This window comes from Vicugna pacos, chromosome 27, assembly GCF_048564905.1.
Source record: "Vicugna pacos chromosome 27, VicPac4, whole genome shotgun sequence".
Lineage (NCBI taxonomy): Eukaryota > Metazoa > Chordata > Mammalia > Artiodactyla > Camelidae > Vicugna > Vicugna pacos.
The window spans coordinates 23,203,232-23,221,244 of record NC_133013.1 but is presented as its reverse complement, the minus strand read 5'-3'; the positions used below and the strand labels follow the sequence as shown (position 1 = coordinate 23,221,244).

Here is an 18,013-nt window from a genome sequence, read left to right as displayed (position 1 = left end):
TTTATCCAGAACAACTATAATGACTGACAAAAATTAAGTTAATACCCACTTTAGAAACCTGGATCCTGGCCATTGCAAAGGCAATTTCTGTGTATTAAGTTCTGTGGAATGTGCCTGAATACCAGGGTCCACTCAGCACTTAATGAACTTTATCCAGTTGAATGGACAAACAGTTGTGCAGTCTAACAGTTTTCTGAAATCATCTTAGAACAGGAGATGGTCCTAATAAACTAGATCTGAGAACCTCTAACTTTGGGGTGGGGGAAAGTAAGAGTATTTGGATATTTCAGGGGGTTGCATTCACTGTGATCATACTTTTACCATCACCTTCTGCTAGAATCTCTTGGACTCCTAAGTCAGTTTTAATCAGGGGGTACTGCACCCTTCTAAAACTAGCTGAAACAAGGCTAAATTAACCCTTCAGGGGCTGCCCCCAGGCATTCCACTCCCCCAAACATCTGTTCCCTCTTGCCCAGAGACTTGGACAGTGACCGACCAGCAGCCAGGAGCGGCAGGGCAGCTTTGCGAGGACGTGGTGCACGTGGTGCACGCCTCCACCGGTCCATGCTGGTCACGACCTACTATACTGATATCCGTCACAGTAACTGTGACTTGCAGTTTGAAAAACAAACCTCTATTTTACTGAAAAATTTTTAAAGCAACAGAACTCCTTAAGTTATCAGGTGTACAAATGAAGTAATTGAAACCTAAGCGGCCACGCCAGCAGTTTCTGAAACCTACACCTGGGCTTCGGGAAGCAGGCTCCCAGTGACCCCGCCCCCGGGGGAAGAGCCTGGTCGGGGCGTGGCCTCTCTCCCCTCCTTTCCCCGCCCACCCTCCACTCCGTCAGTCCCACAGGCGGCGTAGTGACGACAGAGGGCGCTGCGGCCGGCGCCGGCGCCCTGGGAACCGGCGAGATGCCCCGCCCCTTCGTGAGCTCATCTCCAGGCGTCAAGGTCGCGCGGAGTCGGGCGTCAGACGAGCGGCGGGGTTGTGCAGCCGGGCAGTGAGGCGGTGAGTTGGTCCGTACAGATGGTGGGGATGGCAGTGGTCTGGGCCTCTGACGGCCTGGGCTAGAGGGAGAGTGAGCGAGGGTGGGCCCGAGGCTGCCTCAAAGAGGGGTTTGCTCAGGGATACTCCAGGCCGCGGGGCCCGAGAGTGGCTTCCGTGACTCCATTTACCCTGCCTGCCTCTCGGTGTGCGGGGCTTGAGGGGAGAGGGTAGGTGGCCTCATCTTGCATCCTGAGGATGTTCTGTGGAGCCTCGAGATTAGGGCTGGTTTTTCTGCGGTAGAGGTCTCGGTACCCCTACATGGAAGGACTGTCTTAACCGAAGTTTTCCAGTGGTGGGCCACGCTGTCCTCTTAGGTAGCGAGCTTTCCATCACCGCACAGATCCAGGCACAGGCTCGGCTATCTTTACTTCAAGTACCATGTAGTAGTGTGGGTTATTGACCTGCCTGAGTACTTTAATATGATATGTGTAGTGTTCTTTGGAAACACTGAGGAAGGAGTAATGAATTCTGCCTGGGAAGTGGGAGAAACGTCCTCTAAAGAGAGAAGGTGGCAAAAGAGAGCTTTGGGGCCCTCTTAGCTCTGAATTTATTATTTTAAGATAAACATAAGAGGTAATGTAGCTTGGTAGCCTATACTATAGCTTGTATCCACTTTCTGCTATCAGGCGAACCTTCGGGAATATTCCTTAACCTCTCAAGTCTCACTTTCCTTATCAAGAAGGGAGAGATGATAATAAAAATAACCATTAAATAGGGTGAGCTAACCCATGTGTAGTACTCAAAACAGGGCTTGACTCATGATACCTGAAATGTGCATTCATTGATAGAAAAACACATCTGTCTTGAGGAGATTGGCTTCTTGGAAGTTGGGTTCCTGCAAGCTTTCCTACTCTTTCATTTATCTCTGTTGCAGGAATGTGAGGCAGGGATTGGAAGGGGAGAGGGAAGGCCTCTGCTTCACTGGGCGTAGGGCTAGTTCCCAAGCAGAGTTTAAATGCCGTTCACTTCAGCAAAACTGGCTTGAGCTCCTCTTGTCTTTCCTACCCTGGGCAGCATTGTGTTCTTGGGTCACATGTGGGTTGGGTTACAAGCACTACCAACTTGACTGAGGTCTTCACAGGCAAAGATTATTTAGAAGTCGTTTTTTCCTCTGTTATTCTTCGATAGCCTTCACAGTAGCCTTTTTGGGTCTGCAAATTTAAAGCAAGTAACCTGAACCTGGATGCCTTAGCTCTATGGTCTCCTCTGTCCTTGGATAGAATTGAAGGGGCCATGAACTTGAATGAGAAAAAGAATTGCATTTTTATGTTCTCTAACCTCTAACTGAAATTTAGCATTTTCTTCGGTTAAGGATGTAGTCATCAAACCACAATATTAACAGTGTGACTTTGTCACCAATAGAAATCACAGATATTTTCATATCTTAGAATATTATGTAAGCTCATCACAGCTTTGAAATTATGGTAGTTACTGCTACATTGTGTTATGTAATGCGTAAAGAAAGAATCACATGTGTTATGCTGTTACAAATCTAAGTTTTGTATTTGGTAAAATTTTATTTCATAATACAGTTGACCCTCATTGTTCTCAGGTTCTGTATTTGAAAATTTGCCTACATGCTAAAATTTACTTGTAGCCCCCAAAGCAATACTTGCAGTGCTTTTGTGATCTTTCCTGGACATGTGCAAGGTGGTGAAAAATTTGAATCAACTGACATTCTCAGCTGCTGTTGAACAAGGAGACACTCTGCCTTCCTGTTTCAACTCTTATGCTGTAAATAAGTGTCTTCTTTTCAGTCTATTTTTGCCATGATTTTTGCATTTTTGTGCTTTTATTGGTAAGTTCACTGTTTAAAATATCTCCCCAAGCACAGTGCTAAAGTGCTCTCTTAATGTTCCTAAGTGCAGGAAGAATGATGTGCCTTACAGAGAAAACACAGATAAGCTTCATTTAAGCATAAATTATGATGCTCTTAGCCATGAATTCAATATTAATGAATTACCAGTGTAAAATAGTATGTCTTTAAACAAAAACATGGATTAAACAAAGTTGTGTATTGATGAGTTGACAAAAATGCTGCTACCAGTCTTGCAGGAACCTAGCCCCTAGAAGCAGTGGATCAGTATTTGCTGACTTGGTGTTCACAGTGACCTTATAGATCGTAACTGCCTGAATAGCAAGAATGGGCTACACTTGGTTTCCTTTCTAACCCCATATACTTTATTTTATGTATTTAAAAACATCCTGAGAAGGGATTTACAGGCTTTACCAGGCTTCCGGAGAGGTATGTAGCACACACAAGAAGTATTAAGAACCCTTGGTATAGCCTGAGAAATTAAATCTATTCTTAAAGTTAAATTTGTGTTTAGCTGAGCTAAGTCCTTGAAGACTTCAGTGCCTTTTGGAAGACGTGTCTCCCTCCAGCTCCTGTCCTCATTCACACACCTGCTGGCTCTTGTAGGCACTTTTGGCTGAGACTCCTGCGTGGACTGTAAGAACTTTGCTCCCCCATATTTGCTTCTTGACTTTTGAGTAAATAATATTTTAAATTAAAAGGTCCTGTTGTTTTATTCTCTGAAGAGCAGCAAAGAATGGAGACTGGTCCCTCTCTGGAGTCAACTTAGGGAGAAGAAAACATGGGAAAGGGTAGGTGTTAGAGTCCCTAGGTTCCAAGGGAGAAAGAAGGCCATACCACCTGGTAGGGCTTGTGAAGGGAGTCCCTGGGACTGGTCCACAGAAAAGTGTCAGGGCAACTCTGTGGCAAAGAGTTGCCTTATTTTCTTGGTCAAAGAGAACCTTCTGTAGCCCCCTCTGTCCTAATGACATCTGCTTCCTGAAACCCTGGTATTGTTTCCACAGAGCTGTCTGGCCTTTAGCCCATCATCCTTGGTTAAGGAAATGACCAACCAGGTAAGGCCTTTGAAGAGAAAGAACATCAGTTGGTCTCTTTGGCAGGTTCGAGCCTAGTGTTTTGTCTGGGTGTATAGTCAGAAAACTTCCATCTGATTCCTGCTCTGCTCCTGAAGAGTTGGGTGACAGGGCACCTAGTCACCAGAGGGTTAGGCAGCACTAGTAAATGCACAGCACTAAGAGGAGGATTATTGTATCTAAGTCTGTACCACAGTTTATAAAGGAATTGAGGAAGCTTAACAGACAAAAATAAGAAAGAAACAGATCAGAAAAGAAGAAATCTATCTTTGTAGTAAAATTAGGGACAGAGTTAACAGGTTATTACGCAGGCTGTGGTTTTATACAGCTGCAAAAATTAAGCTACGAACTGGACTCTGGTGTTTCCTGGTGGTCAGAGCAGGAAAAAAATTTATTACTCTCCTTTTTAGGGGGTGGTGGTAGTTGGGGAGGAAAGATTATAGTTTCTTTAAGAACTAATTTTTTCCTAATATGCCTCTACAAATCTTGTATGAGCAGGAATCAAGGAGTTTGCAGGAGGTCAGGGCTGTGGCAGGGGAATTAGCTAACACTGTGGTGACTGTATCTACTGAGGGCAGGGTGGTGAGTTGGGTGCCAGGGACTGTTTTAGGGAAGGGATGGGACACATCTGACCATTGGTTTAATGTGTCTTCTGTTCTTTTTTAGTACAGTATTCTCTTCAAACAAGAGCAAGGTAAGCAGCTTGCCTGTTCAAGCAAATTCACCTGTGAAAAACTGTTGTCCCCGGTTTAAGATTTTTGTCATGCTAACCAGACATGTAGTTCCCAACCACACTCACTTTGCAGAAGAATCGGCAGAGGCAGCTGAAAACAAATGCACTTAAAGACAAACCACAAAAGAAAGAACCAAACCACTAACTTAAAAGAAAAGGCGTGAGTCAAATGATAGACTAGAGAACTCCGAGCTGAGGAACGCTTTCCCACCTGAGGAGGATGTATCTCTGAGCTTCCCAGCTCTCAAGGTGACAGAAGGAGATGCTTTGAGCCTCAGAACTCTGTTAATGCCAGCTCATCTGGGGAGGTGAACTTGAGCCTGGCCCTGAGCACAGAACTTCCCTTGGGGGTCCTTATTCAGGTTCCTCCACTTACAAATGCAGGAACTCTCACAGAGGACCTTTGACCCTTAATGAAAGTGGAGGATGTAACAGTGAGGTGAATTTCTGTCAAGACCGCTGCGGCAGTAGCAGTGGTAGGAATGGGAGCAGGAGGCAGGTCAGAGTCTGGTCTGGAGAGGTAACCGGCCAGTGATATTGGACCTCACACCTGAAAAGGAGTGTGTGGACTGCTCACATGTGTCTCGTTTCTTTACCACAGCCTGGATGAGTTAGGTAAAGCCTGCAGGAATTTGTGAAATGCCTAATAAAGTTCTTCCACTCCAAGTAGATGACATGTAGGTAGCCTGAAGTTTAAGCCGAAAGCATTCTTCCAAGTTAGCTAGTATAGGTAACTAGTAGCTAGTCAGGCGTGCCAGTCAGCTACCTTGCACGCAGCTGGGGCCGTCCGGGTGGCAAGCTGGCAAGCTTGGGTCAGGTGCGGGTTGTGATGGAAGCCGTGATGCTGTGTGTAACTCACAGCTGTTCAAGTTGAATGCCCTTGTACTCACGTCCTGGAAAGTTGTTCCTCGAGAATTGCTGCCAGATGTGAAGCCTCCTTGAGCACTTGTCGTGTTTATATTCCTGCACCAGGGCTACAGACCCACCAGCATGGCCCACCAGATATGCAGCTTGCAGGCTTAGAATTTAAGGTGGACTTTAGTTAATAGAGAGACTGGGTTTGAATCCCAGCTCTGCCTCTTCTTAGCTTTTGACTTTGGGTGAGCTACTAGACTTCTCTAAGCCTCTGATTCCTTGTCTGTAAAATGAAAATGCTATTCACAGTAACTATTTCATAGCATTGTTGTGGTGAATTGAGGTAATACTTATAAAAGGGTTAATAACTGGCTCATTAACCATAATAGACATTGTGGCAAAGGCAGCTCACGTGTGGAGGCTCTACTAGGTATTTATTCTCAGACCTGTATTGTTTACAGTTGACCTGCCTGCTGTTTTTCAAAGAGCTCTAAGAGATAACTCTTAGCGAGTTTAGATCTCTCTGGGGGAGAGTGGGAGTTACTCCAGACTAATGCATGTCGGACAACATGCTGAAGTAGGAAGGACGTTGGATTGTTCTGGTACTGCCTCCCCACCTCGTATGATTTGGGGCAGGTGGTTTCTTCAGAGCCTCCAGTTTTCATATTTGCCTTCACAGTTCTAGTAAAAGCTGTGTGGGAAAGCACTTTGCAGAAAAGTAAAGCAGATACATTCTGAGGCTATTACCTCAGAATTGTTGGAACAGTATTTCAGCTTCATTTTAGCACATTCAGTTTAGAAGTCGCATGAAGACTTTTAAAATGAAACGCTTTCCATTTTAGCCCATGATGATGCCATTTGGTCAGTTGCCTGGGGGACAAACAAGAAAGAAAACTCTGAGACTGTGGTCACAGGATCCCTGGATGACCTGGTGAAGGTCTGGAAATGGTGAGTGCCCTCTCCTCTAATATGCAGCTTTGGAGATTAGGGTTTAGGGTTTACTTCTTGGCTCCCAAGTTGCGATCCGGGAAGTAGTAACTGTTTTCTAAGCAAGAAAGCAGTAGCAGGCTGGTGATATGAAAGGGCAGCTGATTTTTTTCTCACTTGTTTTCCTATTACTATTAAAACCCTATAGTTAAAAAAAAAAAAAATCCCCTGGTTAAAACTTGGCTGCGTTTGGTGTTTTGTGGCTCTTCAGTTCCTCTCTGACTGCATTTCACAGACCACTGGTAATCCATAGTTACAGGGGCCCAGAATTTCCGATGCCAGGTGCAGTGTGTTGTGTGTGAAGAAATCCATTTCTCTGTCCCCCATTGAAGGCGTGATGAGAAGCTGGACCTACAGTGGAGTCTGGAGGGCCATCAGCTGGGTGTGGTGTCTGTGGACATCAGCCACACTCTGCCCATTGCTGCATCCAGTTCTCTTGATGCTCATATTCGTCTCTGGGACTTGGAAAACGGCAAACAGATAAAGTCTATAGATGCAGGACCTGGTAAGAGTTTTACTCTTAGAGAAGATACTGGAGATTCACAATCCCTTTTTGAAACCTTTAGGGATAGATACATTTTTACAGTTCAGAGTTTTTTGGATTTGAGACTGGTAATATGGGTGCATGAACTGTCTATCATGTAATGCCTTCAGTGGGGCTGGGGGCAGCGCTATAATTAAATACTAATATCTCAGCAACTAAACATGAGTATTTATACCAAGAGAGAGATGTACAGGCTGTAAAAAGCCGTACATCAGTCCAAGTCAGGTTTTGCTGCCAAATGAATTTTGGTACTAAAATCATCTTTAAAAACTCACAGTTTTCATCACTTTTGGGTTTCAGAATTGCCAGTTTGGGATTGTGGGCCTGTATTTGAATGGTCCAGAGGTTCTCTGTTTGCCATATTCTGAACTGATACATTCACTACCTTCTAGAGGTCTAGAACTTAAAGCGCTGTGTCCTCATGGATCTGTATCATGGTAATCTCTACAAATTATAATTAAAATGCCTGATTTCCAGTATATGATAGATGTGAACCTTCTCAAGAAACAAATTCATTGATTCATTGATGTAAGACAGCATAATCTTGTCCATCAGCCTTGATAAACATTGGAGGTAATGGGAATTAATGATTTCCCTGGGCTGGATTAATGTGGACAAGCAACGTGACATTTCAGGATTCCTTGTAGCCTTGTATTTACTTGTAAATGACTGCATGGCATTCATGAGCAGAACCTGTTCTGCCGGAAGGGGTAGAGTGCGGAGAGCCCACTGCCTCCCTGGCACACCGCTCTGTGGCTTGATTACAGAAGAGCTGCTCAGGTGTTTCCTTAACATAATCCCCTGACTGGAGCCCTGGGTAGGTTTACGTCCCACCGGTCACCCCTCTAGGCTGTACTTACTTTGGGAAGAATGATGGTCCCAGAGTTTTAAGAAGTCTGGATTATCTGGAAACTGAGTGCATTTCACCTCAGTGGGGATATTCCATGTCTATGATTCTTAGCTGTTGGAGAATTTTTTAAGAATACATATGCCCAGTCCCTATTTTGGATCCACTGAATCACAGTTGTTGGGGTGTGTGGGCTGGGATGTGTATTTGGAAAAAGCTACCCATACACTCTTTGACTCCCCAGACGATTGTTTTTACATCTGTCCTTGCCTTGCTGACATCCCTTACAGAGTTCTTAGGTCCCTACAGTAGCCCACAAAGTCTGCTAAGACTCTGCTGTATGGCTGAGGAGAGGAGGAATCAGGCAGATGTGCTGTTGCCTTTTCATCTTAGGCACCTAAGCCCTCCCCAGACCCATGACACTAAGGTCACAGCGTGGTTGTTGTGGTCCTGGGCACACCACAGCTGAAGAGACGAGTGCTGGATGGTTCTAAGGAAAAGGATGGCGTCTGTATCCAACTTACCTTCCCTGACAAATAGTAGCTTAAACCACATACTGGTTCCATGTGTGGCAAATGATCATTGAAAAATTACTGTTAGGAAAGAAAAAAGGTACTGCGAAGAGTAGAGGGTTGGGTTTATTTTCTTTTTTGATGGGAATCTGCACAAAACTATACCGTGCCGTCAAACAGCAGTTGTTTGGGTGGGTGATGAAAGCAGGCGTTGCTGTTGACAGCTCAGGAGCAGCTGAGCTCATCTGGCAGTAAAACTACTCTAATAAGTCTAGGTCTAATGAAGGTAGGGAAATGGACACTTACGTTACATTTGTCTTGAAAATATGCCTGGAGAATGTGAACCACCACAAAAGAAGGAGAAAAGGAAAGCGGAGAAGATCTCCGATCCTGAGGAGGGAAGCGAGGAAGTAGAAGCAAGGGAAGACTCAGGGGAAGCGCCTGCCTTAGGCTCCTCAGCCCGGCTGTAGCTCCAGCAGAGCCATGCAGCAGAGAAAGAAAGGTGGATGCACAGGGGCCTCTCGGCATCAGATTGCTCAAGATGCCCAGGTGTAAAGAAAAGCTAGTCTTTCAGTGATGAGGTGGAATTTAGTGGTTAAAATAAGTATTTAATAAGCAAATGTTAAAATAAATTTGAGTGCAAGATTTAATTGAGGAATAAAAATTCCTTCAATTTCGAGCATAAAGACATTTGCTATTAAAAGTTTTATATAAAACATTTGAGAAATGTAAAAATAATTTAGAAGTGTGATTTTATTAAACTTCAGGATATAAAAATCAAATTTTCTAATAACCATTATTCCTGTAAAGAGCTAGTTATAGTAGGAGTAAGAAAACATAATCCTGTTAGAATAAATGCTACAGTCATTTCTGAGTAAAGACAGATGTTAAGAAGCAGCTATTTGAGAGACTGATTATAAAAGCCTTTTCAGCTCTTGGTTAATTCAGTACTTTTGAAGTTAATTTCCTTTTTGAGTCAAATATTCCGTAAGAAAAGTGATAGAGCTAAATTATTATTACTTTGAATATATGCGTTAAAATTTGCAAGAGATTTTTATTTTAAAACTCACCCTGGAATATGGTGCTGAGCCATCTGTGCTGGGAGCCCTGGCCGCCATGAGCCATGCTCAGAGAGGTCTCCTGTAGGCTGAGAAGGGCATGACCTCTTTGAGCTCCACCCCGGGAGCGAAGGGAATGACTTGGGGAGAAGTCTCTCTCTCCTCTCCCTTGCATCTGACAAGCACTGTTCCTGAGCAGATGCAAGAGGGGCAGGGCTTAGGGTATGTTCTCATAGGAGAGTCGGCCTGGCAAAGGGGCCTAGACCGGCAAGGACAACTAGATTGTTCCTTGGCCTCTAGGCTCTTTGGGATTGCCTCTGAAGAGGTTCCCATGCAGCTGAGGAAAAAAATGCTAGAATACATCAGTAGTCCAGGTGGAATTACAAAGCACATGTGCCTATGCAGGCTGCCCGTGAGTCCGGAGACTTTTACACAGAAGCACTGTGATGCACAAATAACATTTGAATAGAACATTTGAAATTAGGTTGTGTGGTATGATTTAAAAACTGGTTGATTTTTTTTTTAAACAGTACCTCTTTACGGTTCCTATTCCCTGTTTTAACTTGTGGTAAATACTTTGTCATCTTATAATTTTATATGAGTATTTTTGGTACATCTTCACTTATTTACAGTTTTATTGAGGTAAAATTTCACCTCTATAATTATACTATGAACTTGGCCCATGGTAAATATATAGTATAACAAGTTTAGTGGATATGTACAGTTGTGCAGCCATCACTCCAATTTTAGAACACTTCCATGCCCCCAAAAGTTTCCTTATGCCCACATATAGTCAATCCATGCTCCCACCCTCAGCCTCAGGCAACCACTGATCTGCTTTCTGTCTCTATGGTTTTACCCTTTTGAAAAATTTCATAAAAGTGGAATCGTATTGTCTTAGACATCTTCATTCTTTCTTTAGCGTGTTTTTAAGGTTCATTCGTGTTGTAGCATGTACCAGCAGTTTTTTCCTTTTTATTGCTGAGTAGTTTTCCATTGTAGGGATGTTCCACATTTTGTTCATCCAGTCACCGGTTGATGGACATTTGGATTCTATCTAGTTTTTTTCTTTTATGAGTAATGCTGCTGTGAACATTCATGTACAAGTCTGTGCACGGACATGTGTTTTCATTTCCCGTGGGTAGATACCCAGGAGTGGAATTGCTGGGTAGGTAAGTGTTTGTTTTCACTTAGGAAACTGTCACACTGGTTTTCAAAGTGGCTGTACCGTTTTGTATTTCCATCAGTGTGTGAGGATTTTGTTTTCTCTGCGTCCGTGCTAACACTTGGTAACTTGGTATTGTCCTGTCTATCTACATTTTTAGTAAAAATTTAAGAAGCCCTTAAACTAAATTGGTATAGAATTACTATCTTTACAACAAAGTTTTCTGAATCAGGACACTATTTCTCCAATTTTAAAAAACACTTTTTGGTAAAACTTTAAAATTTTTTAAATTAAAGTCACATCTTTTCTCACTGCAGTTTTTTCCTTCTTTTTTCTGTTCAGTGGATGCCTGGACTTTGGCGTTTTCTCCTGATTCCCAGTATCTGGCCACAGGAACTCATGTGGGAAAAGTGAACATTTTTGGTGTGGAAAGTGGGAAAAAGGAGTACTCTTTGGACACAAGAGGAAAATTCATTCTTAGTATTGCATATGTAAGGAAACACTGCTCTCTTTTCTCTGATTCTTCCAGTTTACTCTCCCAGCCTGTTGTGTTCCATGGTGTAGGTTCTGCACTGGTCTCGTCAGGCAGCTGCTGTCTGGCTGGCGTGGTTTGCCTGCCAGCCAGTTAGACCTGCAGCCAGCAGATTTGCTTGCGTTTGGTGGGGGTGGCTTAACAACATGGAGTTTCAAATGCTCTCCATATGTTCTCCGTGCAGAGTCCTGATGGGAAGTATCTGGCCAGTGGAGCCATAGACGGAATCATCAATATTTTTGATATTGCAACTGGAAAACTCCTGCATACGCTAGAAGGTGTGGCTCATCCTTTTACTTTGTGCAAGCAGGGTTATCAGATCACAAAGGAGGACTTACTCTTTCATTAAAAAGCTACTAAATGGCAAATGAGCATTAGATGTGCAGAACATCAATCTCAGTCTGAAATCTGAAATGCCCCCAATGTTTAGGTTTGTCACTGGAGTTATAACCTAGACTTACTAGTTCTTGTATCAGTGTTAAAAGCTTGTTTTGGTGAACAAGCTTACTCTTTATTTATGTGCCAGTATATCTTAGCTATATGAGTGTCTTGTTTCTGTCATATTTGATTCTAAAGAACTTTGTGATTAGAAAGTAACTCCTTTTTGTCGATAATTCGAAGGTGGATGAAAGCGCTGTGTCTGCCCTCTGCAATGGCGCCCTCTGGGCAGGAGGACTGGGGACGGGAATGGGGAGAGGGTGGGAGGAAGACCTCTACTCTGTATTGCTTTGTACTATTTTGGGTTCTAACCAAATGAATGTATCACCTCTTGAACATACCCTTTACCCTACAGCAAAGGATTTGGTACGGAAACAGCATTCTGTTTGTTCCACCTTACAAATTAGAAACAATGCTTGGCCATTGTTTGGTGCTATCTGTGGTGGAGGAGTTTTCTTTGCAATGTGTGCTGAGGGCCAATTGATCAGGGAAGGGATCTGAGAAGAAAGGCCCAGGAGGAGGGGCCTGGGTTATGTGCATGTTTCTAGAACACTAGGAGGAAGGGTCCAGTCAGTACCCTTTCTTTCTGAAGCACCTGGACAGTGCAGCTCAGTGACTTATGGTCGTTAGAAGTGACATAGTTAGTGGAATCCTCTATGAGGAGACGGCCAGGAGAGTGATTCCCCAGATTAACAAGGGTCTTTGTGAATTTCAGGCCATGCTATGCCCATCCGCTCTTTGACTTTTTCCCCGGATTCGCAGCTCCTCGTCACTGCTTCAGATGATGGCTACATCAAGATCTATGATGTGTAAGTTACCTGTTGAGATTCAAGGTTTCTCACTTAATACCAATGCCTGTTTTGTCTCTTATCATTAGGGGGAGCTCTAGCAAGTGTGCTGCTCCCTCTTGTGGGTCTAGGAAAGACTTGTGTTCAGGCGTTTTTCAGACACTGGTCTCCCGGGTCATCCCTCCCTATCAGCGTCCCTGTCTGTGAGCTTAGAACGTTATGGAGGAAGATATGCATGGGTTACCTGCTAGGATCAGATACTTGCTACTTTTTTCCAGGCATCCTGTCTTGTGGGGCTCACTGATTTAAAATTGTCTGGGGTAGGTAAGTAGTGTACAGATGAGGAGGTGGAACCATGGGTTGTAGCTGGCTTGGAGTGATGGTAAAAAATTAGAACATGTGTTTTCTAGGGGTGTGGCTATTCTAGCAGGCACACCTCTGCCCAAGTTAGGGAGCTGCTGTTACAGACCAGCTCACAGCAGGTCTAGATGAAGGAGCCTTTTTGCTGATTTTTGACCACAGATATGGAAGTAAGTTCACCTTCAGGTCACAGCTCTCTTTTCATTGTGAGCCTGTGCAAGGGCCCTTTCTCTTGTTGTTTTCCCCCCTCTTTCTCAGTCCCCACTCCTATTCCCCTTGAGGTCTCCCTCATAAGGTACGTGACATGTGTCTGTGATACTTTGACCCGGCACTGCAGTCAGTGTGCTTCTGGTTCCTGGCTTCCAAGTGTGGCACTCTAACCACTGGGTACACACGGTACACTTCTCTGTGCCCCAGCAGTGGGTGCCACTACCATGACCCTCCAGGTGCATGTCTTTTTATGTGCTTGTGAGAGCTTTGTGGGAGTTTAAAGTTAGGAGCTTTTGGAACAAAAAAAAAATAATAATCAAATAGATATGGAATTTGAATTGGAGCTTCTGGAATTAGAGCTGAATGAGGATGTTAGGGCCCAGAGGGGAAGATGCCTCTCTCAAGTTGTGCTTGCTTGTCAGTAGCAGAGCAAGTCCTTAAGTATGTAGCTCTCTTTTACAAGACTTTCACTGCGACAGTTTCATCAATCCTCCCAACAGCTGGTGAGGTAGCAGGGGTTAGTGTCCCTGTATTGCAGCTGAGGTGGTGACTTGGCTAAGGTGCTGATACCAAATGAGGACCCAGGACTCTCCACCTTCTTGTGGTCCCCCTGCTGAGGCCACCTCTCCTCGAACTGAACCTACCTCTGCTCTTCTCCTCCGGGGTCTGTTTTCAGGGGTGAAGTTGCTGACCTCAGTCAGGCCTGCGGATTGCTCTCCTGCCATAGGTGATACGACTTCACTTTTTTTAAAAGTGAAAATGGCTATATAGTAATTAGACCTGTCTTGTTCTTGGTTAGGTTAAAAGTGGTCTGTCCAAGCTATGTCTGTTACAAAGAGTACATCTTGATACCTTCCTTGGACAGAAGGCACTGGCCCCGTATGGAAAGGGTGCTGGGTGGGCAGGGGTCAGAACCTCCTTCTGTCCTGAGATAGTCTGCTTGCCCCTGCTGGTTCTGTTTCCTCGTCTTGGAGTTGGCTTGCAGAGCCTTCTTTACGTTGAGCTTTAAGCTAGCTACTTGTTAAGGATCTTATTCTCAGCTCTTGGTGGTATTGACATTTTTTGGGTTAGTGCCATTGAAAAATTTGTTTCTGCAATGTGTGATACTACTTCATTGCAAGGGGAATTTTTATACTAATACTGTCATTATAAGGATAGCACATTTGGCCCAGTTAAATGGACAGGGTTAAGAGTATACCTTCCACTTCAGTGCTTATATTCCAAAAGGTAACGTCTCCGTTTTGTTTGAAACGTTCCCATTTCAGACAACACGCCAACTTGGCTGGCACACTGAGTGGCCACGCATCCTGGGTGCTGAACGTTGCATTTTGTCCTGATGACACACACTTTGTTTCCAGGTATTTAATGATTCTTATTAGTTTCTAAAATGCAAGGAAGATGAAGATGGCCATTTTGTATGAATCACCTTAAAATTTGAAGGTGGTATGACCTTTTTTAATTCAAGTAGCCTTTGTTTTCTAGTGTTTTTTTAATTATGAAGTTAATTGTTCTTAACTGGAACAAAAGTGGATTCTTTTGAACAGTTCAGCTCTTAGTTTTTCCTTATAAATCTAGGTTTCTGTCTACAGTTACTTAAGGGATACTTGTGCTCCAGTGGTAACTTCAGATATGAAAATCTGCTGGTAAAATGTTGTGCTTTGAGACCCCAGTATTGTTCAGGCTCAGGATGACCAAGACAGTTGAAAAGCAGGAGACGGATGGCTTAATAGCGTTGCGCAGAGGCTTACAGAAGCCACTGAGAGCCTTTATTTTGAAGCTCCGGTTGGCCTCCCTCCCATGAGGAGATAGGCTCAGCAGAGACTCCTGATGAGAACACTTAATATGAGGGCCAGGCAGCTCAGAAGCTCAGGGAAAGAGCTGCTCTGTGAGTGGGGAAAGCCAGCCAGTGATGCCAACAAGCTTGACCACCTTTTGGGGCCCTGGTTGCCACTTGGGCACACAGGCACTGCGGGGGCCTTTGACGTTAAGTCGAGTGAAGGAGTGTGGAATTTTTGGTGAGATTCCTTCCAACTTCAAACCAGTCTGAAAACTTTCCTGCTATTAATGTTCCCTTTTTTTAATAGTTCATCTGACAAAAGTGTGAAAGTTTGGGATGTTGGAACAAGGACTTGTGTTCACACCTTCTTTGATCACCAGGATCAGGTATGGCATAGCTAACATTTCAGTTCCTTTGTCTTTGGATTGCTAGCACTGTCTGACCACTGTGCCAAAACCCATTCCTTTTCCTAACCTTGCTGCTTGAGTTGTCCAGACTGGTCAGCCCTCGGGGCTGAGCTGATCTGACCGTCCAGCCAGTGTTCCTGTGCACACTCTGGGATGCAGAGGCTGGGTGTGCGCTGTCAGCCTGGCAACCTGCAGAGCGGGGTGTCCCTGAGCAGGCCAGAAAACATGGTACTAGCCACGCAGCCTTCCAGTGCCTTCTTTGAAACATGCTGCAGCTGGTGCCAGGGGTGCGCCTGGGCCCTTTTCTGGGTACAGCCCAGCCATGGCTCACTCGGGAAGGACCTGCCTCCTCAGAAGCCTCCACTGCTTAAACACAGCCATCACTTTTCTCTTTTGGAGCTGTCCAAAGAAGTGGTGTGTGTGTGTGTTTTTTTTTTCCAATATACTTGAAGCCAGAGCTTCTTACAGGTTGTGTGGCCTTAGTGATACTGTTAATTTTCATTTCAGTCTTAAATTAGGAAAAAGAGGCTCTCTTCTCATCAGATTCTTTTTATCTTTGTCAAGATGAATGTGAAATGATAAAAGTGTTTCTAGTGCAGAGCTTCTCAGTCTTTAATATGCAAGGAATCCCCTGAGGATCTGGTAGAAATACAGGCGCTGATTGAGTCGGTCTAGCCTGGGGCCTGAGATTTTGCATTCCTAACAACCTCCAGGTGAGGGCAGCACTGCTGGTTCCAACCACTTTGAGATAAAGGTCTTGGGGAACTAGTCACTATAAAAAATATAATGCCCATGGCAGTATAAAGTTGGCTTTTAATATATTTTAAATGTTTTTATGATGATCCCATAGAATTTTTTGAAATGTAGCTTGAAGTTTACAAATTTTCATGCTTTTTTACATTTAATCTTAAATTGTTGCAGTAAAGTTGAGGGAGTTTAATCTTGACATTCCACTCCTAGATTTAAACATTTCACTCAGGGACTGAGTCCTGGCTGGCTGTGTTGCTTTATGTGTGGGGGTCAAAGTGTGGTGCTGTCTCAGGGGACCCATTTGTAGTAGAAGTGAGGCCATCCCCTGGCCCAACCACACCACCAAATTCAGGGCTAGAATACCAGCTCAGGGCTAGGGTGACAGGCTGACCTGATAAGACCCCAACCACATCAGTTCTGTCTGGGAGGGAGGTGTGAATCTGTTAATTCAACACATAGCAAGTGAAATCAATGATCTGCGAGGCCAAGTTGTCTAGCTCCCGCGGACAGACAAGCTCCATAGGTCTCAAAAGAGTGAGAATTACTGACCATGGGGGTGAGCGCAGTTTACAGCTGTCCCTGTAGACAGTGACCTCGAGGCAGCTGCAGGGCCTTTTCCTTCCTGGAAACGTAAATGAGAACCCATGCTGGCCCCTTGTGGGTTCTGTCTTCATGGCATTAGGTCACTCCCTGGATTCTGAATCTTTGAAATGTTTGTGAATATCTTGATTTGTGTTTAGAAAAGAAATTTTTCCAGAGTGTGGGAGGTGAGAGGAATGATAATTAAGCAGTAGCAAGAAAAGATGCCTGATTAAAGACCCCATTCTCACTGGTTCGGAAAGCACGAGAACACCCTCATTTCAGTGTTTTTCTAGATTGAGTATAATGAGAATAGAGTAAGGATGTTCATTCATGAAGAATGAAGGCATTAGCAGAACTTTTCTTTCCTTTTTATTTACAGGTCTGGGGAGTAAAATACAATGGAAATGGCTCAAAAATTGTGTCCGTCGGAGATGACCAGGAAATTCACGTCTATGACTGTCCAATTTAAATGTCAAAGCCTTCCAGGCTAATGCTGCACAGAGAATGTATAGATTGATCATGACATTCCTTACCTTTCTAGCTTGTTTAAAGGAAATACAGCATTTATTGTAGCAAAAACTTAAATTTTATAGATACAATATAAGTCTTTTCATGTTTTATTGGAAATGCCCTTCATACTTTAACATAAAGTGTTCTTAATGCAAACACCCGTGCTACTGAACATGCCTCTTTTTCATTTGCCCTATTCCTGGTCGGAAGAATCGGCATCATTGCATGAGAGCGAGTATCCGTCTCAGAACCGAAGACATCCAGGCACTAACTGAACTGCCCAGCGTAGGAATTCAGGCTCACTCTTCTGGGGGATGCCACGCAGAAGCTGTGATAGGAGGCTCATCTGTTTCAGAACGGGATCCTGAAGGAAATAGGCTGTTGGCGTGGGTGGGGACATTCTGCAGTTCTGTTGGATAGATTTAACATGTCCCCTGCCACACTCTCTTTTTGTTACTTTTAGAGAAGCTATGACTTGCTGGGTGGACATTGCTGCCTTAACAGTGTCTGTAGGCGCCTGCCCACACCGGCCCTGGCTGACCTCCCGTGTCGCCCGTTACCCCAGAGTGCCTGTACCTCGGTTTTCTCCTCTGTGGCTCACTTGGGACTTGGTCTGTGTGTGAATGGGGAGGGTGTGAACAGCTAACACTCTGAAGCCTGTTGCGTTTTACTGATCATGACTTCATCTGCATCATGTCAGGTCCTGTGCTTTTCCTCCAAACTTCCCATAACCCTTGGAATCAAGCCCATGCTTTTTACCAGAGCCCCTTGCTTCGCCCTCCTGCCTCTTCCCCTTGTTCACCCTCCTGTAACCACACAGCCCTTATCATTTCCTCCACCTAGAATGTTTCTTCCTCAGACCTTCAGGGGTCTCACTGCTTTCAGGTAGCTACTCGGGCATCGGCTCCCAGTAGAGGCCTGCCCCTGGTCGCCTTCTCATTACTCTCCGTTGCAGTCATCAGGGCCTGATGTTTGCATCTATCCCCACCCCCAAAATACAAGCTCAACGTGAATGG

The 18,013-nt window shown here is 44.4% G+C and overlaps 1 protein-coding gene across 2 annotated transcripts; it reads left to right on the top strand.

Moving 5' to 3' along the window:
* Window positions 1-870: 870 nt before the first annotated feature.
* SKIC8 (SKI8 subunit of superkiller complex) lies at window positions 871-17,153 on the top strand. 2 transcript variants are annotated; one of them, XM_006208781.4, is made up of 11 exons: window positions 871-1,014; window positions 3,874-3,924; window positions 4,609-4,636; window positions 6,373-6,478; window positions 6,850-7,022; window positions 10,986-11,134; window positions 11,360-11,453; window positions 12,329-12,422; window positions 14,237-14,329; window positions 15,056-15,134; window positions 16,867-17,153. In XM_006208781.4, the coding sequence occupies exons 2-11, from the start codon at window positions 3,913-3,915 to the stop codon at window positions 16,954-16,956; spliced, it is 918 nt and encodes a 305-aa protein (XP_006208843.1). In that variant the 5' UTR covers window positions 871-1,014; window positions 3,874-3,912; the 3' UTR covers window positions 16,957-17,153. The 2 variants fall into 2 exon arrangements, with proteins under 2 accessions (XP_006208843.1, XP_072807021.1); XM_072950920.1 differs by lacking the exon at window positions 871-1,014 and adding an exon at window positions 3,143-3,660.
* Window positions 17,154-18,013: the final 860 nt, after the last annotated feature.

Coding starts and splice junctions, on each gene's coding strand:
- SKIC8 (XM_006208781.4), top strand. Junction 11,454..12,328: donor ACTCCTGCATACGCTAGAAG/GTGTGGCTCATC, acceptor TGTGAATTTCAG/GCCATGCTATGCCCATCCGC. Junction 14,330..15,055: donor GACACACACTTTGTTTCCAG/GTATTTAATGAT, acceptor TTTTTTTAATAG/TTCATCTGACAAAAGTGTGA.